The following is a 25939-nucleotide window of genomic DNA, read 5'->3' as shown; positions in this document are numbered from 1 at the left end:
AGGTCAGTGCAGATGACTTTGGGGAGAGAGTTCCAGAGGGAGGGGCAGATATAGAGAAGGCCAATGTCCGCTGCTTTGTCCTATGTGGGTAGGAGATTGGCATAAGAGGAGCGGAGCCAACGGGATGGAGTGATGTGGAGCAGGTCGGCGAGGTAGTAGGGGGCCCGATTATGGAGTTCTGGATGAGTTTATTTATGGTTTTGGATGATGAGCCATAAATAACACTATATTGCAAAAGTAAATTCAGGTGATGAAGTCATTGATCAAAGTTTCAGCAGCAGATGAGGAGAGTGATGGGCAGAGACGGGCAATGTTTTTTAAGTGAAAGAAGGCAGTTCTGGTGATTTGTTCGACGTGATGTTCAAAGGAGGGGTTGCTGTCAAACATGACTCGGAGGTTGCGGATGGGGAGGGAGACAGAGTGGTGTTGTCGATGACGAGGCAGAAGTTGTGACTGATTTTGGTGACCGATGATGATAATGTCAGATTCATCACAGTCGAGTTTAAGAAAATTAGTTTGCATCCATTTAATCAGTCAGTGAGGCAGTTGGTCTGAGTGGAGTGAGTAGCAGTGGTAAAGGCCTTTGTGGAGATGTAGAGCTGGACATCATCGGCGAGGAGACCATGTTTCCAAGAGGGAGCAGGTAGAGAATGAATGGAAGAGGACCAAGCACCGAACCCTGGGGCACGCCCTGAGACGGAGGAGCAGTGGAGGAGGTGTAGTTGTTGATGCTGTTGAATTTGTGTCTGTTTATTCGATATGATTTGAGGCAGGAGAAAGCAGTTTCGGTGATGTTGAGGGACGATTCAAGGCAGGAGGGTAGGATGTTGTGGTTGATGGTGTTGGAGGTAGGAAGGTCGAGGAGAATGAGAAGGTTGAGGTGACCAGTCTGAGGAGGAGGAGGCCATTGGTGACTTTGAGAAGGGTTGTTTCAGTGCTGAAACTGCTCAAAAACTGATCTGAAAGGTTGTCCATCAGTGAGCCGTGTCTCCTCCTGTGGTGGAACAATTTAGATTGAACATCCCTGAATACGTCCCTAAATGTTTATTGAAAACATTTTTGGAATCGAATAATAGCTTTTTTGGAGTCTTAGTTGTCCAAATATTGTGTACTACTCACGACACGTACAATGGTGTTAATTAATTGGTCGTAGTATCAGACTTGCAACACAAAACAAGTGTTCAAGACAATCAAAGTAATAGATGTTTCTCAGATTTAAAGTTTAGATCTTATGCCTAAAAAAATTAAGATACAATAAATACATGACGTAACTGTCAATACCAACAATGATCGAAGTGAAAAAGAAATACCGTCTCATTCTCTTAATCTGAAATGTGCCTAAATTCACACCCTCAAAGCACGAACCGTGGCTGCTGCTCTTGAACGCAACTCGCTCTCTCCCAAGCGCAGCCCCTTGTTGCTAAGCAACCCCAGCAGAAGATTGACGGCAACTCCAGTTGATTCATTTGGAGGAAAACTTTAGTAACAGGCAGTTTTGTTGTTGTTGTAGTTTTTGTTTTTACACAGTCACGCAGGATAACAACACACTTCAAGACAGCTGTCCGTCAAAGGTGTATTAATACAAGTAAGTTGATATCGCCTGACATTATTTTCCGCTTTCACTTTCTGCCAACACCCCCCCCCCCCCATGCTCATTAATATGTAATTAGCTAAGTTAATTAACCGTCAACTTAACGTTGGATAAGAGAGGGAGATGACGAGGTATCAGTTGCAACGTTAGCCGACGTTAACTCTCAGCTTAACCAACGACATATTACAACGTATAACCTCACGTGTACATTAAACAGCCAACGGTCACTCACGTTGGCTTTTTTTTCCCCCTCCAAAAGCCAAACAACACCACGTGGTCAGGTCAACGACGGACAACTGGCGACATATTGTCGGTAAACCCGCCGGAGGACTCGCAGCGATGCCGGACGTTGAACCGCTCAGATTCCCGTCCAGGGAAGGACGACCGAGCCAGCCAGGTGAGAGTCCAGGTGAGAGTAATGAACGGTGTTAAACGGCCAAAAGAAGTGGAGCAATGACATGTTCTTAGTGTGTGAATTAGATCCTCTTTAACGTCACAAGCTGAGCTATTTTACTTGTTTTAAAGTCTAAACAGGCAACATACAATCTGATGAGTACTCCCAATAGGAATATGCATAGGCCTACAAACAAATATGGAGGACAGAAACTATGTGGTGGTCGCCTCATACTTTATTCATTTTAACTCAAGGTTTTTGGTTAACAGTAAAGAGCACTTAATTACCTTCGCATTGAAAATGTGATCAATTATGTTTTGATCGGCGTGTATTTATTTATTTATTTGTATGCGTGTTACTCGCACAACTCAAAAAGTATTAAACTGCATCGCATGAAATTTGGTGGGATGATTGGTTATTATCCGGGGACCATTTGATTAGATTTTGGGATCGATCGGGTCAAAGCTCAAGGTCATGAAAAGGTCAACATCTTCTTTTTACCACAGCGCAGCCAATTTCTATCCAATTGGCATGCAACTAATGCCAAAATGTTCATAATTCAATGCCCAAGCTTGTGATATGTGAAGGTATGCGCTCTACCGAGTGCCTGTTCTATTTACTACTTGTATTACAGTAAATGGGGACAAGTGTGGTCTCCAAATTATCTTCATATTCATAGACAGCTCCATAAATACGTGTGTGTGTTTTGTGAAATAGATCCTCTTTAACGTTACAAGCTGAGCTATTTTCCTTTTTTTAAAGTCCAAACAGGCAACATACAATCTGATGATTACTCCCAATAGGAAAATAAATACAAACAAATATGGACGACAGACACTATAACCACCAGTGTGATCAGTGCATCGTCACCTTACACTTTATTAATTTTGACTCGCATATTCATCGAGCTGTCTATGAATATGAAGTTCATTTGGAGAACACACTTGTCCCCATTTACAGAAAAAAAAGGAGTAATTAAATGTTCTTAGATATTAAGATGATCTGCTTTAACGTTACACCCTGATCCATTTTACTTTTTTTTAACCCAAACAGGCAACATAAAATCTACTGGAGACGCTCTGTTACTGCAACAGATGCAAACTCCCAATAGGAGAATAAATACAAACAAATATGGACGACAGAAACTATAACCAGTGTGGTCAGTGGTCACCGGATGCGTAATTCCTTTTTGAATCAGTGTTTTTGGTTAACACATGCTTAAATTAGTATGTATCAAGCTGAATATGAAGTTAATTTGGAGACCCCACCTGTCCTAAAGCTGCCCACTCAAAGCCCATCCTGTAGACTGGGCTGAGTGGACTGCAACTCGGAAATGATATCAAGTAGGCGACTTCAGTTTTATGATAATTACAATTAAATATCTAATGTCATTAGTGAAATGATGTAACTATTGGCCATCAGACTCACTTGGGCCTGCTCGGCGGCAATAATCCTCCCCGCCGGTATAATTTAGAGCCTATCCTCCCCCCCCCCCCCCCCACACTGGTGACATATTGCCTCACTACCTTCCTCCCCCACTTGGTTCTCTCACTTTGTATTATTCATCTAATCTGCTCAGCAACAGATGGCCTTCATTCCAGGTCTCCCCCACACATGCGTTTCACTCAGCGGTCCCCGTGTCGGCTCACTTCTCCCCGTTCTTCGATTAATGGATCGCCGTTGCAAGATATCTGATATCTGAAGTGGGAAAGGTTCAATCGTCTCACACGCGGTTTGTGACCTTTTCTTGTATTGATTTGAGTACGAGTCGTTTGTCTTTCGGTCCTTTGTTGTCATGAAGGGGCCAATCAACTATTCCACAAACATGTGAGGCTGTCCTTCGCAAAAAGCCAGGCAACACCAGACATCCCTTTTGCCCAGACAGGTGCATGCCCCCCCCCCCGCCCGTTGTTGTGACAGTCGATGACACTCTTGTGGGTGTGCGCGCCTACGTTTGGTCCTCCTTTGCATGGCGTACATTCAGGTTCCTGCTATCTTACAGTGTACGATTGATACCATTGCTCATAAGAATTGAGACTTTATTATATAATAAACCTCTTTTTACAGTTTTGTCATTTGTACAGAACTAATGTGACTTATACTGTGTGTTATTTCCCGTCTTATTTAAAAAAAACATGCTTTCGAAATAGTCTGAAATTGTTTCCTGTCTTTAAAAATAAATCTAATTCCAACTATAAGTATATATATGTATATCAAAATAATACCCAGTGCAGGTAACCTTTTGCCACCGACATCAACGTGGTCTTAAATAACCGTCACTATTTAGATGTTGTTACTTTTAGTTGTGGATGAGCATGACATGTCATTGCATGATAATATAGACAGAAGACTAACTCAGTATTTGTCAGACGTTTGACGTGAATTATTGCCAATTTGTTTTACCCATTATTTCAGCCAGATGGCGTCCTTTCACCACACAGTGTTGTGTCCTTGTGTTGAGACGTTTGAATTAGTTGTCTCTGCTCTGTCACCTTCCAGTCTCTTGCAGAGTTTATGCAACCAGAATCAAAGAGAAAGTAAAGAACTACAGAACATCTTTCACATGTTTGTAATTACTTCTCATAATAAAGTTATTGAAGTACAGGTTGAATGTTTGTTCCAATAAAAGTCTGTTTTGTTGATTTATTGATTTTTTCCCCCCCGTGTTATTTTGAAAATATGCCAGAGGCTCTGTGGGATTATATAAAAGACATATGTAGGTAGGGTCGGCTTTTAATTGCTTCTCTAAAAACAATTGTGTGTATGTCATCAACAGAAGTTGCATTAACAGATCTTAATAATTTGTGTTCTCAAGATCAAGCAGATCTCCAGGCCCCCTGCTCTGGTAGACGTCGTGCATGTGCTCTGCTCAACAGCCCCCTGCCATGTGTCAACAATGCTACTTATCATATCCAAGAGCTGAAGATGGCAGCGGAAAATTGGTGTCAACAGGTAAACTGATGTGTGGACGTGATCGGACGCGTGAAAGATTGTAAAAACAAATATCAGATAGGAGTACAAATCTATTTAATCACGCATTTCTTTCCTTTTGTCTTGTCCCAGTCTGGAAAATATCCGCCACAGATCAATCAGGATAAGCATCAATACAGCAACACTTTAAGGTGAAGTCCTCTCGTGTTTTTAATGATCATTATTTATTGTTGTTATATCCAGTAAGATGTAAAAAAACACAACATGAGGTTAACTAATTGTTTAAAAACAGATTTCAGTCCAGAGACTCAGATACTGAATCGGTAACATCTGCGGAATTGTTCGTCGAAGGCGTCGCAATTAGTGCTCGAGGTGAGCAACTTTTTTCTTTTTTAAATACCGTTAAGTCATTTCCAAAATATTTGCTCTTCATTTTTTGTCAAGCAATGGAAAAACAAAGATAAAGGAGCAACACACACATGTGTGTACTGTGTACTTCCATGGAGAAGCTCTAGTTTCTAGCAGTCAGCATCACAATTGGTTTCACGTCTTTTGTCTGCATAATAACGAAAAATATTCCAACCAGTATCCACTTCTGCTCACGGAATACCATAAATCATCAGGGTTTATGTTCATGAGCACTTTGTAGTTGGTCAGATAAAGTTAACGCAGCTCTGCTATTGCTTTTGTTCTTGAGTTGAAAGTGCCACACGGTACACTAGAATGCAACAATCTCGTAAAGTGTTTTAACCCTCCAGAAAGCTGTCCTTTATCGTCACCACTGAAGAAAATAAACGACGTCCTCGGCGAGGTCACGTGTCTGATTGAGCGGCTGGAGGCCGATCGGCAGTACGCCGAGGTCGCTCTCCGCAAAGAGAAGAGAAGGAAGCGATTCCTGGAGAACCAAGTCGACGGTATTTCCCAATGGAAGCAACAAGAGCGCTCTCTTTTAATCCAAAAAGGTCTGTCACTGAGAGAAGATGCTCTTCATTTCCTCGCGACAATATCGCGACGCTGATTTTTTTGACTGTTTATTTTTTTCTTGCAGAGCACGACGCATGCATTAAAGAAATCTCTGAGCTGAAGTGGCAACTCAAACTAGACAGAGAGAAGCTTGACCAAGCTCGGGAGAAGCTCTCGTACGCGGAGGCGTGGAACCGGAGCTTACGCGAGGACATCGACTTCGCCAAGAAACAAATGCCCGTTGTGAAAGCAAACCTGGAGCTGCAGAGAGGAATCATAAATCAGATCAACGCGGCACAAGCTGAGGTAAACTCTAATGTGCTGCATTCCTGTGTATGTCGCCAGAGCACAACACACACAAAAAGCTCCAAGGAAGGTACATTCTCTGATTTGATTCTTCCTCACACACACTCGCTCTTTCTCACTCACCCACTTGCTCCTTTTTAAATCTATTTTAAATCCACAAGTGGCATGGCACTAGGGAGTGCAATGTTTGTTGGTCTAGTGGTCCGGTGTTTATCCAACGCGTTGGCCGACTGAAATCATTCCATTTTAACAAACGACTGGATTGCCGTGAAATGTTCTACAGACATGCGTAGTCCCCAGAGGTCGAATCCTAATAACTTCAATAATTCCCTGACTTTTTTCATTTAGCTTTTGTCCTTGGTAAAAAAAAAAATCATTCAAGTCGGGATGCATCGAAATCTAAGGGATGAATTCTGCTCAACTGAACTTTGAGTTTCATGCCTTTATACAAATATGCCACACAAGTGTGTGAATAGAGAGGAGGGGGGATGGAGGAGATACAGAGGGGGCAGCGTTGATATGACACCTCTACATTTGTTGTGGTTACCAGACTCCCTCAATTAGCACAATTGACGTGTATTTTTTAAAACCTTGGCTGTGAATGTTCTGAAAACAGAAGTGCTGGGCTTTGATGTGTTTATCTTTCATTTCATAGGGTTAATATCTAGACTTCCGGATTTTCAAATGTTTGCCAAAGCAAAGCAAAGCTTAACTTATGTGCACAGCCTCACTGTTGGCTCGTGGCAGTGGCTTATAGATGCACTTTGGGATTCATCCATATTGATACACCTCTAACTAGCACGGGCACTCGGTAGAGCGCATACCTTCGCATATCACAAGATTGGGCATTGAATTATGAACATGTTGGCATTAGTTGCATGCCAATTGGATAACAATTGGTAAAAATAAGATTTAGACCTTTTCATGACCTTGACCTTTGACCCAATTGATCCCAAAATCTAATCAAATGGTCCCCGGATAATAACCAATCATCCCACCAAATTTCATGCGATTCGGTTTAATACTTTTTTTGTTATGCGAATAACACGCATACAAAGAAATAAATAAAGAAATAAATAGACGGCGATCAAAACATAACCTTCCGCATTTTCAATGCGAAGGTAATACTATCTGAGGGAATAAAGCACCATGATCTCCCCCCTTCTGTTTTTCAGACCGACGAAGTCTACTCAAACACACGAAGCGAGTTCCTACTGCTCGACGAGGAGAAAAAAAAGATGGAGCTGGACGCCAACGATGAAATGATCTCGATGGATCGCGCTCTGTCAGTGACTAAGAATCAGCTGGCGAGCACATTGTGAGTATCCGACTGCAGTGAACACCGACAGGTTCGCCATCGTGCTGCGGTTGAGACAGGAGACATCTGCCAGGACGAAAAAAGTTGTAATCGTTGATGTCAGCAAGTGCATAATGAGAATATATACAGTGTGTACACACTGAGTATCAGCGCTGACTTTTATTTGAAGGTGGGGGCCTCTGTCCATCTGTTATGGGGCTTCTTTTTTTATGATCAGCTATGACTGGTCTATTCTTGTGGATTACTTATCTCCAAATGCTTTTATTCTGTGATTTCTTAACCCTCCTGTTACCTTCAAATTTACGAAGATCTTTTACCCTCGGGGTCAATTTGACCCCAGCAATTAAAACCTCCAGAACATTATTTGAATTAATATTGTTTCTCAAGTTTAAGTGTGAGGTGCTTTATGTTTGTTTGTTGACTACCTAAATAGCCCTTTAAATATATAAAAAAGTTGATATTTCTTATTTGTTTTACACAGTGAAAAACAGCCTGGGGTCAAATTGACCCCAAAGAACACCGATGCGTACAAGTTGTGTTCAGGACATTGAAAACATATCATGTGAATTTTATGTTTTTCCAGTTGTCCCCAATAAATTAGCAAAATTCATGAAATATGAAGCAAAAATAATGATGTCAATAATTTTTTTAGAGCCGTTAAACATTGAATGGCGTCAAATTGACCCCAAAGGTAATAGGAGAGTTAAAGGTTGTAAGCACTGCACACTATCAAAGCACAAAGGAAGGTACAGAAAACAACTAAAGTCCAATGTATTTATGAACCTTTTGCATAATGTTTGATAACCACACAGACGGTTACATTTCATTTGTAATTGCTTCTGAAAGCATTTTTTAAAATGTCTGTTTGTGCCACTGATAACGCGTGTTTCACTGAGGTCTATAAAATAATAATAATAATAATACATTTATTTTATAAGGCGCCTTTCAAGGCACTCAAGGTCGCCGTACAACACATTAAAAACAGTTAAAACAACCGACAATGAATTCATATCTCATATATAACCCTTTAACAAAGATACGGTCAACTGCTGATTTAAGTCAGTAGGTATATTAATCTGCACGTATCCATAGCAACAATACTTCTGCTTGATGCTGCTTGAAGACGAGTCTCACTGTAACGAACCCAACCATTCATTTAACGAACTTTAACAAAAAAATTATTTGATGATATGATACAAATTTGATATACAAAATGCATGACTCTTTAAATGTGTGGGGGGGGAAATCAATACAGGTTTGATTCCTTAAAAATACCTTAATTAAGAGTATAGTTTCCTATTCAGTTAAGATGAGATCCTCTTTGTCCCACAGGAGGGAAATGTGCAGTTTGACTGCAGTAAAAAAGAGAAAGTCCAACAACAAGACACATGAGTATGAAATAATATATAGGATGATAAATAAGTAATCAAACAGTAAAGATATAATGAATAAGTAAACAGTGAAACATCTATAATCTAATCCTGGACACAATGGATGGTTGAGTTCACATTATTGCTCATACAGAAAAAAAGAAGGAAATGTGAAATGTTGGTATAGCAGAGAATATTGGTATTATACAGTATATGGCGATATTAATAATGCACATAAATGAGTATTTAGCCAGTTTTTGGTACGTTCAGTTTATTGGGATCTCCTCAGCAGTTCGTCTGCGCTCTTTCCTGTAAAGTGCATTTGTTTTGTCTGTCCAGTCCAGTTTATTGTTCAGTTATCGCGGTGTGTGTGTCGCAGGTTTATTTGGCAATATAGCGAGTATCATGAATAACTCGTGTCATACATTATTTTGTGATTCCCATCAAAAACTGCCGGCAATCGACCAACTTTAAAACACAAGACAAAAGTCTTTTTTTCTCCCTCCAGGGACGAGTTAAACCAGTTGAAGATGCTCGAGGAAGCGATGTGGGCAGAAATCAAGGATGCTGAAAAGACGATTGCACTAACGGGAGACAAGTGCTCAGCCACGACACGACGTGTCCCGGAATTGCTGGAGCTCGAGAAAACTGCGAACGACTGGGTAAAGGATATTGTTTGTGAACAATTTATTTTCAAGACTTGTCCAATGCATTTTTTTCCCCCTCCTTTTATATTACAGATTCTGCAATCGGAACTTGAAATTGAGGATGAAATGCGAAGGAATGCGATATTAAATGAGAGGCTAGTTGCACTGCAAGGAGAAATTGAGAAAACTGTAAGTATTGTCACAAAAGTGTTTAAATCATGTAAAAAAAGAAGAAGAAGACAGAAAGTGCGTCCGCTCGGCGGCCCCGCTGTATGTTGTGTTTCCCGCAGAGACTTCTCGGGGAAGCGGAGGTTTCCCGCGTAGAAGAGCAGCTCCTTTCAAAACGTAACGCCTTGGCGGCGCTCCGTCGAGAAAACATGGAGTGTGAACAGAATGTGGAAGACGACAAGATGAAAATATCTGAGAGGTAGAAAAATCAAAGAGCCAAACAATTACCTATGTGCTAGCTATTGATGTGAGCTTACCGCTGCTTTTCTTTGCCATTTAAAACAAATACAAACTGCTAGCGAGAAGGCGGTGAAGCAGATGCACGAGGAGAGGAAGCAGATGCTCCAGAAAATCATCGACAATGACGAGCAGTGGGAAAAGGCCGAGGAGGAAGTGACCCAGGTTGCAGCTCAGCACAGTGTCACCCGGACTAAACTGGAAGAGCAGGAGCAGCTCACCTTCACGGAAGAAGAGAGAGTCAGGGTCAGTGACGACATATGCACGCGCTGGATGTCTACCGCATGGGTCACTGTGTGGAGGGAAACGTGAGACACCGAATGTTTTCCCCCCCGTGTTGTTTTCGGGGTTCTCTCCGTGTGCTCCACAGATGGCGATTGAAGACCTGAGGAAACATCTGATGGGTCAGATGACTGCCCGGGAGCTACTGAAGGTGAATTCCACAAAAGTAGATTTAAATTGAACTCTTCAAAAATACATCACTGTGTTTTCTTTGCAGACTTCTTTTTTCTGTTTCCGTGGAACACTTTGATTGTGCATGATGACACGTATGAAGAGGTGAAGCTTCACAAAGCACAGGCTCAATAAAAAATGAACATTATACGTTCCATGAAGATAGATTTAAATGCTGTATTACATTGCTTCATTTGATACATTCCCTTTACATTGCCTGTCACTGCTTTTACCAGGTTTTCAATTCAATTCAGTTTATTTTATATAGCCCATTTTCACAAATTATAAATTTGTCTCAGAGTGCTTTACAATCCATACACATAGACATCCCTGTCCCAAAACCTCACATCAGATCAGGAAAAACTACCAAATAACCCTTCAGGGGGAAAAAATAGGGAAGAAACCTTCAAGAGAGCAACAGAGGAGGATCCCTCTCCAGGATGGACAGGTGTAATAGATGTAATGTGTATAGAATGAATCATCACACACAAATTAAAACACAGTAACAACACAATCAATGAATATGACAGAGTATGAATAGTTCATAGTAGGCATATTCCACGATGGAGCCCTCCACGATCCATCAGGCAGATGGAGGTAGAGAGGAGGAGTGGGCGGAGTCTCAGCAGGGCCATGGCGTAGTTGGTAGTCGGCATATTCCAGGTTTGAGGCCTTTTCGGATAGTGATTTTCTTCTTTGTGTTTTCCATTGCATCAGAGTCAGTGTGCAAATATAAATGAAGAACTGTTTCAACACCAGAGGAGTTCGGAGCGGCCGAACAAAAAACTTCAGAAAGAATTTGAAGAGGCATCCGCAGCAACGGAAGAACTGGAAACAGAAGTTTTGGTGATGATACATTTTCATTTTTAGATTAGATAAGATTAGATATTCCTTTTTTAGTCCCACAGTGGGGACATTTCAGGATCACAGCAACGGGTGCACATCAGAACATTAATAAAAGATCAAAATAAAACACAATAGCAAGACTAAATTCTAAATAATGATTATAATCTCAGTCTGAGGATAGTTATACATTAAGAAAAAACAATAGAATGTACACAACAGTAGGAATCAACTGCATTTGTGACTCATCTTTTGTTTGTATAGAAAATGAAGAAATTGACAGAACATTTTGAGAAGATTCAGCGTGAACACGAAGAGAAACTAGTCCGGCTTGAGGAGGAGAAACAACTCCAATGTGCGCTCCTGAAAGAGGCCCAGGTAAGAAAAGAAAAGTAAACGGTTGTGTTGGAGCTATTTATTTGATATTAGTCGTGAGTTATTTTATTGACGAATAGTATTGTTTCATCATTCAGGCTGTTTGCTTGTTTAGGTTTGGTGTTTTGATGTTTTAATATATTAAAATAGCTTTTTTTGTGATAGTTTTTACTTTAGTTTAATTCATTGTTGTTGTTGTTGAGATATATTTAGTCTTTTGATTGTTCATTTGTTCACGAATTGGGTAACACAGTGGGCACCTGTGGTTATATGTAGGAGTAGGCAGGTACAAGACCAGCATGCACCTGGGTAGACCTGTGTTTTTTCTTACCAGTGCAGGAGACGCAGCGTTAGGAGTTCCTTTGTTCTTTGGTTTGTTTGCTGGTTTTTTGATCAGAAAATAGTAATCCTGAATGGACAATACGTTCTTTTGGCTGCGTGAACCACAAACCCAGGCAGACACTGGCAATTTGATTTATGTTTGTTTTTGATTTATTAGACAAATGGCCACGACAGGTTGCATAAACAATTCACCCTGAGTCAAAGATGAGCACAGAGCTAGTCCCAGATAGCTGTCGTGTCATTCTCTCCAAACACTTTAGAAGAAATCACAGCTTAGACGTAAATGAAACTATTTCTGTTTCCAGGATTCAAACGCCGCCGCCGTGGAGAGATACGACAACACCCGGGCCCGGATCAGCGACCTCAGGAAGAAGAGCGCACACTACCGGGATGCTTCAGATACAATGGAAGTGATGATCCAAAGCATGCCGGAAGTCATCGATGAACTTGAGTAAGTTTGTAACACACGGGGAACACTCAACATTTCAATGGGTTATAATTAGGACATCGGGGCCTACTGGAAGTCTCAAGAGTCCAAGTCAAAGATAAATACTTTTATATTTACCACTTCCTACTCAAATGGCTTGAGACTTGTCTTTTTTTAGCTTAGCTTTTAAATCGCCTTCATTAGACCTGGATGGAGAGGTTTTATCCTCATCTCTTCTATACATTGTCTGTGCTTTTTGTTGTTGTATTGTTAATCTTTTATCTGTACTGTATGTTTCTGGTTCTGTAAAGCACTTTGACTTTGAGGATATGAAGTGTGCTTTACGAACACAGCTGCCTTGCCTATAATAATACAAATAGGATATTGTTGTTGAAGAATTTTGAAAGGCCAGGCATTCATAATCAACCTTTATTTTTATTTTTAAGATTTATTTTTATTAACAAACATTTGTTTACAGGATATTTGTAGTGAAATAGGCAGCATTTACAGTTTGTTATGCTGAAAGTATTATTTTACAAAAAGAAAATACACAATTGTATAACCTTGTAGAAACACCACACAAGGATGATGTTTTTTTTTTAACATCATAAGATGAAAACAAGAAGAAAACAAAACAAGACAAAACAAAACAAAAATATTACACAAACTTTTCCCCACCCCTCCCCTTGTATGGCTCTCAGTTTCCTTAATCAACCTTTTCTCTCAAAATGTTGAGTATATGTAATAAGAGTATCTCCTAAATAAAGGTCTTGCTTTGAGTATACATCGACAGGCTCCATATGCATGATATTCAAAACTCGTTTAAGGGAAATAATTGTCTTTTTATGTGTTTGATTTCACCCGTTCCAGAAGTGTTTTTGATGCCATGGAATCCAAAAACAAGTCAGCCGCTCTTGTAATGAGCACCTTGCAGTCTGATATTAATAACTGCCAACAACGAGCACAGCGATCCATGCAGACACACGCCGCTCATGTTACGGCGAGAAGGAAGGAAATGGAAGCCACCAAGGTAACAAAATGTTCTTCGGCATTACTTTCTGTAAAAACGCAACTTTTTTTTGTGAGTGAAACACTGTGAGACAAGCTGTAAGAAAAAAAAGAGAAAGAAGCAACATCTCATTGTTTATTTGTTTGTGGATTAGTGTCAGCACATTGCCTGTCACAATACTTCCCTTAAGATGCGGAGAAAAGAGCTGTGTGCAATTAAAATTACAAGCCATGGTCAATCTTGTTTAAGTGCTTTTCCCACAAATGACAACTCACTGTTGTTATAGTCTTTTGTCTGGACAAATTTGATGATGCGTGTCGTGGTGAGATGCTGCTCCTATTTATTTATTTTTACCTGGAGGCCAACATTTTCTAGCGCGATTTCAATGTATATTGTTCACAATATCAAATAAGCATATTATCTGTTTTTTAGATTTTTTTTAATGTCAGTGTCAGAAATAGTCTCTCGTAAACACATAGCGACACTCTGCACGCGTGTATTTAACCGCTCCTTTTGTCACAGAAACCCCTATTTATTGTAAGGTTTTCATCTGCAGGATTATCAGCCGCAGCCAGAGCAGAGCCTCTTTGCTGATGGGGGTTTCACATGGCTTATCTAATGTGAAATCGCCATGTGGTATATAGTTTCATTAAACGGTGATCAAGAATGCATTAGTTCAAAACAAGAAAAGGCAATGGAGCTTAAGCCGCCATGCATCCAAGTGCAGCAACTTTAAAGAAGTTGTTGGCGTGAGACAATTTAAGAATTAGAAGTCTTCCTCGTAGACACAACTCCCATTAGCGAGATAAAAGTTAGCCATGCAAAAAAAAGGGTTTAGTCTTCTCACTTGACGAAATACGACGAACAACAATACTCCTCCGCAAATAAAAAGATCAGGGTCTGAAGTGCGAGGGAAATTGGTCACTTTAATCATTGAGACCAATAGAAAGCACACGTAATGTCCGCATTAGCATAACATAATAAGCAGAGTGTGCATTCAGAACCCACAGTGCGTGAAGCAGAATGGTTCAGACTCTTTTAGATATTTCGTGTATAGGAAAGGTTTCTTCTCAAACTGCTGACCTCATACGGCACTCCCATAAGCCGCTGGAGGTCACGGCCCCTCTTTCCGAGAGGAACTAATGCGGCGGCTCGGTGAACACAACATCCGGACGGGAGTTAGCGCGTGGCTACGCTAAACACAAGCTCGGTGTTTTTAAGATGCGCACACCGGGTTTATCACGGTGAAATAGGCCGACTCGTTGGGAATCTGGTCATTCGTTCCCTCCACACACACACACACACACACACACACACATATCCAAAAGTGTGGTGTCTTTCATACGCACACCTGTGTTTTGATTTGATCGGGGCCCCTGTCGTTCGGCGAGCACAAAGTAAACAACGCAAACTGCCGACGCTATCAGTTTCTTATGGGCAATGAAGTGTAATTTGTTCCATTTACACTTCACAACGGCGTCAGATGGGCTTTGTCAGTGCTGCATGGAGTAATTAAACCTGAAATCAATAGCAGGCATTTGTCATGTTTACAGCCCCTCTTTCTGCTGGGTTAAACTCATCACTTTAGTGCTGTTCTGTTTTACTGCAGAGACACACTTCATTATGTCTGCAGGTGGACTCGAGGTGTTCGGCAGCCACACGCGTGGGGAACGTCGTCGGAGGGAAAAGAGACACAAACTCACTGTGATTTATTTGCTTAATTTCCCAGAAAAGTGTCCATTGCCGTGTCCCCGCTATTTATATTGCCTTAATTAACAGCACAAATAAGGAAAGCATGTGTTGTGTTGTAGGCACACATCTTACAGCTAAAGTATCTATCTAAAGGTCAGTGTGTGTGTGTGTGTGTGTGTGTCACTGTACAGTATTCACAGCACTGTATATTGACTCTTCGGTTCCCATCGTGTCTGTACACGTCGTAAAACCATTGATTCATGCGTTCATTATTATCTTCGCATTGAAAATGTGGAAGGTTATGTTTTGATCGCCGTGTATTTATTTATTTATTTATTTGTATGCGTGTTACTCGCATAACACAAAAAGTATTAAACCGAATCGCATGAAATTTGGTGGGATGATTGGTTATTATCCGGGGACCATTTGATTAGATTTTGGGATCGATCGGGTCAAAGGTCACGGTCATGAAAAGGTCAAAATCTTCTTTTTGCCATAGCACGGTCAATTTTTATCCAATTGGCATGCAACTGATGCCAACATGTTCATAATTCAATGCCCAATCTTGTGATATGCGAAGATATGTGCTCTGCCGAGTGCCCGTTCTAGTTATCATTTTGAGTGCCGTGTATTTGTATGCGTGCGTGCGTGCGTGCGTGTTATTCGCATAAGTCAAAAAGCATTAAACCGAATCGCATGACATTTGGTGGGATGATTGGTTATTATCCGGGGACCATTTGATTAGATTTTGGGATTGATCGGGTCAAAGGTCAAGGTCAAGGTCATGGAAAGGTCAAAATCTTCTTTTTACCATAGCACGGTCAATTTTTATGTTCATAATTCAATGCCCAATCTTGTGATATGCGAAGGTATGCGCTCTACCGAGTGCCCGTTCTAGTTCATGATGTATTTTACATAACCTGAGCATGATGTTGCTCAGCAGCCGTCGTTCTGCTGCGAGTGTCGCTGTGAACAAACACATCGGTGAAATGATCATCTCACACACACAAATCGGATTGCTCCCATTGCCAAATTAATATTGAAGCGTGAGACGTCCCTGTGTTCAACCCTGGTTGCCTTTCGAGTACTTTGGACTTTGAATCGGACACACCGGGTCGGTATCAGGGCCGATGGTGACCTTATTAATGACCTTATTAATCGCATCTGGTATTGTATTAAATATGGTTTCTTTTCCAATGTCATTATAAAAATCCAGAGTTACATTCATTGAGTCTCAAGGAGACACCAAATCAATTTGTTTTATCACCGCAGTGACCCCAAGTCTTATATTAGCAATTATAAAACATTATTTTAGGGGATTTTGCACAGTAAGATGTTAAAATGTGTGACAAAGAGAAAGCTGGCATTGGATCAGTACTAGTGACGGATGCTTTGAGTAGATCAGAATCAGGGTTTTGAGATCACGTGATAATGAAGAGAAGGTATAATACACTCTTAGTCCGCAGCTGACACTTGTGTCTTGGTGGTTATTCATAATACCTCCCAGTATTTAAGTGTAATATTAAATAACACACCTGTGCCATAGATACTGTGCTCAGCATGTGTGTTAATGTCTGTACACTTGTTTCATTTGTTACTTTCCTTCCTGCTGCTAAGAACATGTTTTTTTCTTGTCTTCCTTTTATATCTCTTTACGTTAAGGCAGCAAACATGCACCGTGTTAAAATACACAGTAAAACAGAGTGGGGGGGGTTTTACTATCGGCCTCAGGGCACAATCAATGCTGCTATTTTTTATGTACTTGTGTTGTTGTTGTTGTTGTTGTTTTCTTCTCGCCAAACTATCACGGTAAACACCTGAACCTTTTAGTTTCCTCGAACATATTACCACCACCTCCTATACGGTGTATTCTTTTATATTTTGTATGTTTTTCTTTCTCATTATGGTGTTATCTCTAAACTGTTGACTCGGAGAGCCCCGCACTAGATTTCCAACGCGTCCGGACTGTCGGTCTCGGGGCACAAATGGCAAATAAAAAACTTGAATCTTGACTCTCGTGTGTGTTTGTGTAGGCCGCGCTGCTCGCTGCACTGGAGGAGAACGAGCGGCTGGCGAGCCAGTACCAAAGTCTGCAGAAGATCCTCACGGAGGCCAAACGAGAGGCCGTGTCTGCACTGAGCGAGAAAACCCGAGCGCAGGAATCCTTTCATTACTACACAGAGGTACACCTTATATATATCTCTCTCTTTTTGTCATGTTTACTATCACCCCTCTGGCCCTGCTGCCTTGTGTTCTACTCCACGCTCTCCTCCTCTGCAGCCGCTAGCTGGTCTTTGCATGGGCAGTATATATATAAATATATATATATATATATATATATATATATATATATATATAAATATATATAAAAATATATATATATATGTATATATCTCAGAGGGTTTTTAGTTTGCCATCCAGTGAGGAGTCGGTGAGTGTCTGCAGCAATCTAATAACGATGAGATAACTTGAGTGGAGGAGGATGATGGATGTGACGTCGTGTAATGATAGCCATGTCGTTTTGCCACCAAGGGGAGTGAAGAGAAGAGGTTGATGGCACATGTAAATATTATATACCGTCCACATTTTCTCCACTGTAGTTCCTCAGAGGTGAAACGTTGTATTATCGGGGCGTTACACATTTGCCTCCGCTCACCACAGCTCACGCACACCATTGGTTCGGGATCAGACAACGGATGTGCCTTCGGGGCTCGAAGAGCCCGAGAGGTCTCGACTAGTTGAGGCAGACAACCCTGCAGCATTTTTACTGTTAAATCTATATAGTTTTTGACCCAATTTAACTGGAGTAGAATTACACACGACAAGCGTAACACCGGGGAGAAGCCTGCACTGCTCCCTGCAATGAAAAACAATGGTATTATTTGTTCCAAAAATGACTAATACCTTCACTTGAGCAATTCCTCATCTAACTGCATGAATGTTATCAAGTGAAAAATGCATGCAGAAAATAAAATCCCGTGGACAGGATTTTCCACGCTCATGATCAAAGCCTGATTCTCTTTTACTCCGGATTCAGCCCTCACCATCTTTGTTTGTTTCAACTCTCCACTCCTGTAACGGCAGCCTCTCGGCGAGGGTTTCACGCCCGAATTAATTTCTTTATAACAAGCTTATAATCAACAATGCTTCTGACATGTAGATCACATTTAATCTGATTCACACTGGAACATTTGAGCAGCCCCTCTTCCCGCTTTCAAATGCACAATTATCCTTATGATGTTCGAATTTGATGTCCCAGTTAGTACATGTATTAGTACACAATGTGATTAGCATTTGTTAGTAACTGGAGGCAACAAGGTAAATGCATTTAACATCGTCAGGATCATTTGAGAGATCAGTGCGTGCGCGTGTGCGTGTGTGCGTGTGTGCGTGCGTGTGTGCGTGTGCGTGTGTGCGTGTGTGTGTGCGTGTGTGTGCGAAGCCTCACGCTAGTCATTTGTGTGTTTGGAGGAGCCCATAATCTCTTTCATTATATTCATGAGGGGAACACAATGAGTCTCTCTTAAGTATCCTTGAATCAAAATCCTGACAACAGGCATTCCTGACGTGGAGCTCAAGTGACACGTTTACAACCACCCATCATATGCTTTGAGGATGCAGCACATGAACACCTCAAATCAAAACTGCGATGGATGCATTTACTTGCGTCATGCACAACACTACGAGGAGGGAGTGGGCTCGTAGCTGTGATTTCAACATAACCTGTAGTTGATATTCATATTTTAAATCCGGGTTGTAGTTGTACATCGAAAGCTGACATTATTCCCTCTCCACAGGTTGACGCTTTGAAACAAGCATTTAGTGTCACTGGTGTTACGTTAACTTGAGTGAAGTGTACCTGGACGGTTTGGGATGGAATGTAACTGAGTGGAGGAAGTAGTGTACTTAAATACACATTTCAGGTAGTTCTACACTGTTACAAGTGAAACTATCCTTTATAAACTAGATCAAACTGTCTCCACTACAGTAACATGCTGCTCACCTTTAATCCAATAATATAATATATAAAAATCACAAGGCCATTTTTTTTTGGAAGAAGAAGTGCTTTTACTGTTCTCTCGATTCTCTAAGTTTCCTTTTTTAATAATACTTTCTTTTCAAGTGACATTTGTTCAATCTTAGCACTTTAACTCGTAATGTTTTTGTAGTGCAGTATAAATACTTTTCTCTCAGTAAAGGATCTGAACACTTTGTCCACCACTGACGATAGGGAGTTATTTATTCTATATTTATTAGGATGGTCAGATACAACAATAAACCATCATCTACGTATCTTAATAGAGTTGTACATGTACACGTGATACTTGTAGTTCTACCATGCCCATCCTCCATTATGACATGGGATTTAAAAACATGTATTAATTCAAAGAAAATGCAAATTACAGCTTTAATAATACTAAGATACAGATCATTTTACATTAATTGTGGTGTATGTTTCTAGTGGAAGGAGAAATATGTCCTATTCATTAACAGTCCAATCAAGAGACACTTCAGCTGGTTTATCAAATATTAGAAATAATAGTTTTTCTTTGAAACGAGAGAATGTGGAAAAAAACACGAGGATATTTCTTCATCAAATATGCAACAAATGCAAATACATTCAAATAAGAACAATTATGATTTCTAAATGAAAAGATGAATGATTAACTAGCATCTGATAGCACTTATACTCGTATACAAATGCTGTACATGTAAGCATTGCTTTGTTTATGTGGAGGCTTTCAGCTCTCGGCTTTGAACAGGCAACGCCATAAAGAGCATTCTTGTTATTGTCTTTCCTTCAGGAGCTGATGACTGAGCTAATTCGCTTTAGTTTCCAATGCACTGGGGAACACATTGCCAAGCAATGATAAGCTTTGTAGGAAGAGTAGAGAGATGGAGGGGGAAGAAAAGCAATGGCATCTATCAGAATTTAAACCTCTTTGCTCGAAACTGTGTTCAAATAATAAAGCAAGCAGCATGTCTTTCCAAGAGACTAGGAATAATTTCTGGTTTCAGTGGGGGGTTCATGACTCTGTGTGTATGTGTAAAATATGTCTTGAGGGGATTGGTATAAAGTTAAACTGGGTGAAGTAGAAATATTTTACTCATCAGCTTTGCAGTCACAGAGTTTGCCTCGGCTAGAACAAAACTGCTGAAGCATTTAGAGAAAATTAACCCCCCATCCTGGCAGCCAGATGTGACTGGATTCTGATGAGTGCACACGAGTGGGCAGAGAAACCAAGAGACTGTGAAATTCCTGTCAGGCCCGTGTACTGCAGAATGGGCTATTGACTGCTTTCTCTATTCCCCTCCATCATTCTTCTTGAACACTGCCATTAATTTCCTCTCCTGCCTTACCAATTCCTTTTTTCTCTCTGCCTTCTCCCCCCCCCCCCCCTAGCTCTCTTTGTTGCAGAAGAGGATGCACAAAGCTCTGGTGAAATACTTCAAACAACGCAGCCTCTGCAGCCGGGCTGAACTGGACCGGTGCCAGGCTCTTTCTCAAGAGACCGACCAGGGGATACAAACTGCTCAGGTATTTGCGCACATACGTGTAAAACAGGCTGGAACAACAGCCCCGACTGTCCCCATTCATTTAAATGGTGAATCCATCGATTCAACTTTATTTTTCCCCCCCTCTATCCCAGTCTAAGTATCCTCCCAGAGGGAAGCGTATTCTCTCTGCGCACTACAGTAACTCCGCGTTCCGCACGCCATTGTTCGAGCCTCGGTCGCCTGGCGTCTTCTTTTGCCGAGCGAGGGCAGCCAGGCAAACATCCGCCGAGACCCCGCGACGGCGGAGTTAAAGACGCCACGCCGCCGTCACATGACTCTCAATGCATCCAGTCGTCAGATCGCAGGCGGACGTGATGGATGATGCGTCTGCTCGAGTGCCTCCGCAGTGACCCCGTGTCTGCCTCTCGAGATAACTCTATCCACGCACACAACACTTTGTGTTTCGGTCACATCGCATTAACATTTTGAGCCCCCCGATTCCTCTTTTTTATTCCGCCTTTTTTGCGGCTAATTCAGAGCGAGGGAGGATATCGGCTGCTCCCTCTTTTTGCGAACAGAGTCACCTTCTGTCCGTCTCGCGGAAGAGCAGCGGCATATTCTACAAGGTTGGGAAGCGAGGATCTTCAATTAGAGGATAATCGGTGTCTAATCTGTGCTGTGATGTGAGATGAGGGCAAAGCGGACGGAGGGACAGTGATGAATCTTTATGAAAGGTCCTGTCCGGCATTAACGCAGAGCCAGGCGGCACGCAACCACGGAACACCTTCTTTTTGTTTTGACTTCTTCAGTGGGGCATCGCCAAACCCCTCAGTGGCCATGTTTGTCACTTGAAATCTGTTTTTTTTCTTCCTATTTTGTTTATAAAATTCATCAGATCTGCTGGAGGCCAAATATGCTCCGATTCGATTAGAGGTTTTACCACCTAGTGGAAATACTATTAAGTGGTTTCCTCCTCCTCCTCCTCCTCCTCCTCCTCCTCCTCCGACTGCTGCCATGTTTTTTTTCCTGATGGGTCTGGTCCAGACATTACAGGGAGCAGCCATGTCTCAGTGGCCCAGCCTCAAAAGGGCCCCCCAGCAGATCACAGCTCAAGGCGGGGGGAGAGAGAGAGAGAGAGGAGTGGGGGCACAGGGGGAGGAGCTATCAGAGCGCCGCAGAGTGTGAAGGACAAAAGAGCCGGTGTATTCATGCGCGCCGCACAGTCACCCGTCACAGCTCAGCGCAGGGTCCATCGGAGCGGGCAGCACTTTAAAACCGGCTCCTCGTGAACAGCACAGCCTCTCCTTCCAAAGAGTACAACCTATATGAGGAGAGAGGGCATGACACACACACACACACACACACACACACACACTCTGCATAATCACTTCAATGTCAAGAGCTTTTTTTAACGCGATCCGATCACAAAGAAACGCACGGACAGACACTACAGCGTCGGCCATTACTAAAGGCAGAGATTCACAATCGCATGACGCATTATCGAAACACTTTGCGGGGGAAGAAACGAAGAAATCCAAAAGGAGCCGACGCCAGACGCGACTGGAGGTAAACCGGGCCGAATCCCGACGAGGCCTGCGCTAATCCATCATGTCCACTTAACCCCGCGAGAGAGGTCAGCTCGGGCGCCTTCACGGCTAACGGCGCGCTCTCGAACGGGAAGCCAAACGGCAGTTTGTTCAGGAGGAGCTTGAGGGGAGGAAGGCCGAGGAACCCTCGGGGGGGGGGGGGGGGGGCTGTCATCCTGTTACACTCCTGCCAGAACTGGCAGTTCAGCTTTGTGTTTCGCGCGTTTACACTAGGGATGGCGTAATTGACAATGGCTAACAGCGGAGCGCAGTGCAGAGCCTCGTTGAACGGCCAGTAATGATTGGAGCAGACACCCACTGCCGCGGTCCCGCGGGACTGTAATCCAAGATCCTGTTTCTGATATAATTGTTAGTCAGAGAATTTCTGCATGGCTAGTCCGGTTCAGATTCCCAAGCTGGTTGACAGCGCCAGGCAGTTTAATAGAAAAACTGGATGCTGAGGCTTTTAAAGCAGAGGATCACTGAACCTGGACGCGGTTCACCAGGAGCCTCTTGTTCCCTCTCCTCACAAAAAATACCAACGCGATGGTAACTTTACTTTTCACCAATGTAAGCCTCCCCCCGTCAGCTGTGTGTGTGTGTGTGTGTGTGTGTGTGTGTGTGTGTGTGTGTGTGTGTGTGGGATGCAGATAGAGCGAGGAGTTTGTATTATTGCCTTTCTTAATTAGCTTGTTTTCATTTCTTATGTTATTCGAACAGGAGGGGTTGTCAGCAGAAATTCAGCTCATCTCCGCGTTCCTCCAGTCCTTGACGGATGACTCTACTCCCGCCGCCGCCGTCGAGGTGAACAAACAAGCCGGTCCCGGGATCGAATGAGTAGATGCCTCCAGTTCAAATAGCAATGTAATTGGACATTCACCTGTACCAGACAACTTACTTACTTACCCTAGCACGCTTCACTATCCACCCCCCCACCCTCTTTACTTGCAGCGAATCCATAACAATGAAACAGGTGACTTTCATGCTGCTGTCAGGACTGATCTAATTTTAGCTGGGTGAATGATTGCAATTGGCTTTGCCTCATCAGATAATTAATCTATGTCACCATTAATTGGAAAAGAGAATAATTACAGGCAGTGTTGACAGAAATTCTACGCTTCTCCAGATTCCGGGATCTAATTACAACTAGTGAAACCCCCGTGACCTTAACCAGCACTTAGTCCACCGTGGCCACCTTGACCGTGTCCACGCGAAGACCACCCTCTCTTGAAAAGACCCTGTTTTTTTTCTTCTTTGGGGTGTGTTAGCGCCTCCCCGCACTCCCCACTCTTCCCCACTCTCTCTGAGAGCTGTCTCCCTCAATCACTTTTCAATATTCAATCTTAATTTTGTGGAAGTTTAGCATTTTCAATGAGCTGGAGATGAATGATTAATGAATAAATTTAAATGCTTCATTTTGTCCATGGATCATTAGTCAAGTCCTTTGTGGGAAGGACCTGAGAAAGGAGTGAAAATTATTGAGACATTAGCCTGAAGCAATCCAGGGGTAAATAGTGTGCAGGAAAGGATGTTGTGTGCGCACCATCCTCTGGCTTTCTAAAGAGCCCTGGGGAAACGCTGTTTTCAATTTTGAATCTGCACCCAATCACATTTAGTACTTATAGAAAATAGATTTCTGTTTCATCGTGTTCCAACAACGACATACTAATGGTACACAACATAACGCCTTGCAGATTTAAAAAAGTGACATAGGAATGTTTCCCGGGGACACAATAGTTGTCTGCATCCCATCGGTCAATAATTTACATTAAGAAGGACAGAAATAAGTCAATAATGACGGTTGCGTCATTCTCAAGGTCATTCTCAAGGCTTTTCGGCGGCTCCTTTTCGGAGGAGGTGGTGCCCTCTCCTTCCGTCTGTGTGTGGTTGATAGAGATGCTGTTGTTTTTGTTGACACGCCGGATGCCCCTCTTACTTGTGGGGACAGAAGGGGGCAGTGTGAGCACAACAACCGTGGCCGGAGCTTTGTGATCTCAAATCAAGGGCCAGTGTCTCTCTAGTCCAACTGGAACATTTGAAATACTTTTGACCAAAAGCAGGGCTCGTACGGTCATGAGAAACCTGAAGATAAAAATAGATATTTCCAGGCCTGAAAAAAGTACTTGAAAAATATTTAATCCCAAAAGTATTGAAAAAGTCATAACAAATGTGTTATATTCATATGTTACATTACATTACATCACATTACATTACATTTAGCAGACGCTTTTATCCAAAGAGACTTACAATAAGTGCATCAACCTAGAGTACAAACTAAGAACAACAAGAATACAGAAAGTAACATTTCCTCAACATAGTAGAACTACAAAAGTACCATAAGTACTGTTCATTTACATAGTTTGTATAAAAGAATAAACATATATATCAATATTTATTCTTTTAAGCAAACTATAGTCTCTCATTTGTGTCATTTAAGGTGGACTCATGTGTACACTGAGATTTCACATCATGGAAATTTGGTTAAAAGTTATGGAAAAGTCCTGGAAATCCACTGGTCAACATGTGTATGAACCCTAAACTAAGAACAACAAGAATACAGAAAGTAACATTTCCTCAACATAGTAGAACTACAAAAGTACCATAAGTACTGTTCATTTACACAGTTTGTATAAAAGAATAACCATTTATATAAATATGTATTCTTTTAAACAAACTCATGTGTACACCGAGATTTCACATCATGGAAATGTGGTTTAAAGTTATGTCCTGGAAATCCACTGGTCAACATGTGTATGAACCCTAAAAAAATAATAATAATCAGTCTCAAAACTTTGAATTCAGATTTTTATGAAAGTTGCCTCCTGTAGCTTTGCAGTTAAACACACTGTATGATTTCAAACGTGCAGAACCGCCCCCGCTCAACGCCACTGATGTGGAGTCTAATATAGACGACTCGCATGGCGCCACTCCATCTCCAGAAGCACCTTGAGGAGAAAAATGTTGTGTCTCGTATTTCCTTTTCCCGACTTTATGGCGATACCTCAAAGGAAAGTGCCGTACCCGACACATTCATCTACTCTCTTTGCCTCGAATCAATCCCCTGAATAAATGAAAGCGAGCCACGACGAGATGTCGTCACATTTATCTGCCGGCGCGCCTCAAAAGTGCACACGCCTAAATGCTGCTCCTCTAAAGAGGACGGTGCAGACGCTGATGGGGCTGCTTGACAGCTGAGATGTGTTTCCTTCTACGTCAGATGCTTGTTTTCACTTTGCTGAGGATGGACTCCACAGCACCAGCCTCACCGGGTTGTATTCTCTGATACATCAACGCTGGTTTAGGGGATTTATTTAGCTGGTTTCTGTATGAACGCAGATTTCGTAAGAGACACACACACACACACAAAAAGGAAAAAAATCTGATTTACAGGCGGCACGATTCTCAATTCCAGCCCGGCGCCACCATGCAGACGATGGGCACGTCTCGTGTGGATTCACACCAGCGATCGCCTCTGATCGTTGACGTGAAGCCGAGTGGATCGGAGCACCGTTCCATCTTCTCGAGCTAACCGAAAGCTCTGTTTTTCCAGATCTTTGATAAAAAAATGTAATTAAATAAAGAAGAAGAAAAAAACTAAAAACAGGAAGGTTGTTCAAAATCCCCGACACCTTCCTGTTCATGAGCAAGTGGAGAAGTTGAGCCATCGGAGTCAAAGGGAAGAATGTGAGTGTTGAGAGGTGCCACTGTGTCTAAAATATCAATGAGGG

At 42.0% G+C, this 25939-nt stretch overlaps 1 protein-coding gene across 1 annotated transcript; it reads left to right on the top strand.

Moving 5' to 3' along the window:
* Positions 1 to 1516: 1516 nt before the first annotated feature.
* Positions 1517 to 23624, top strand: LOC130198286 (coiled-coil domain-containing protein 178). Its single transcript, XM_056421406.1, has 20 exons — positions 1517 to 1585; positions 1851 to 1988; positions 4801 to 4937; positions 5049 to 5107; positions 5209 to 5288; positions 5639 to 5878; positions 5965 to 6185; positions 7361 to 7503; positions 9382 to 9535; positions 9614 to 9709; positions 9811 to 9947; positions 10048 to 10231; positions 10356 to 10418; positions 11156 to 11284; positions 11546 to 11659; positions 12304 to 12449; positions 13296 to 13455; positions 17160 to 17309; positions 20531 to 20665; positions 22932 to 23624. The coding sequence occupies exons 2-20, from the start codon at positions 1931 to 1933 to the stop codon at positions 23046 to 23048; spliced, it is 2523 nt and encodes an 840-aa protein (XP_056277381.1). The 5' UTR covers positions 1517 to 1585; positions 1851 to 1930; the 3' UTR covers positions 23049 to 23624.
* The last annotated feature ends 2315 nt before the right edge of the window (positions 23625 to 25939 follow it).

This window comes from Pseudoliparis swirei, chromosome 8, assembly GCF_029220125.1.
Source record: "Pseudoliparis swirei isolate HS2019 ecotype Mariana Trench chromosome 8, NWPU_hadal_v1, whole genome shotgun sequence".
Lineage (NCBI taxonomy): Eukaryota > Metazoa > Chordata > Actinopteri > Perciformes > Liparidae > Pseudoliparis > Pseudoliparis swirei.
The sequence above is the reverse complement of the archived record's forward strand: the minus strand, read 5'-3'. Positions and strand labels throughout refer to the sequence as shown.

Bases quoted from the DNA above. Each gene is read 5' to 3' on its own strand.
- LOC130198286 (XM_056421406.1), top strand. From the start codon at position 1,931: ATGCCGGACGTTGAACCGCTCAGATTCCCGTCCAGGGAAGGACGACCG. The intron at 9,710-9,810 runs GTAAGTATTGTC...TGTTTCCCGCAG, and splicing joins AAGGAGAAATTGAGAAAACT to AGACTTCTCGGGGAAGCGGA. The intron at 11,285-11,545 runs GTGATGATACAT...TTGTTTGTATAG, and splicing joins AACTGGAAACAGAAGTTTTG to AAAATGAAGAAATTGACAGA.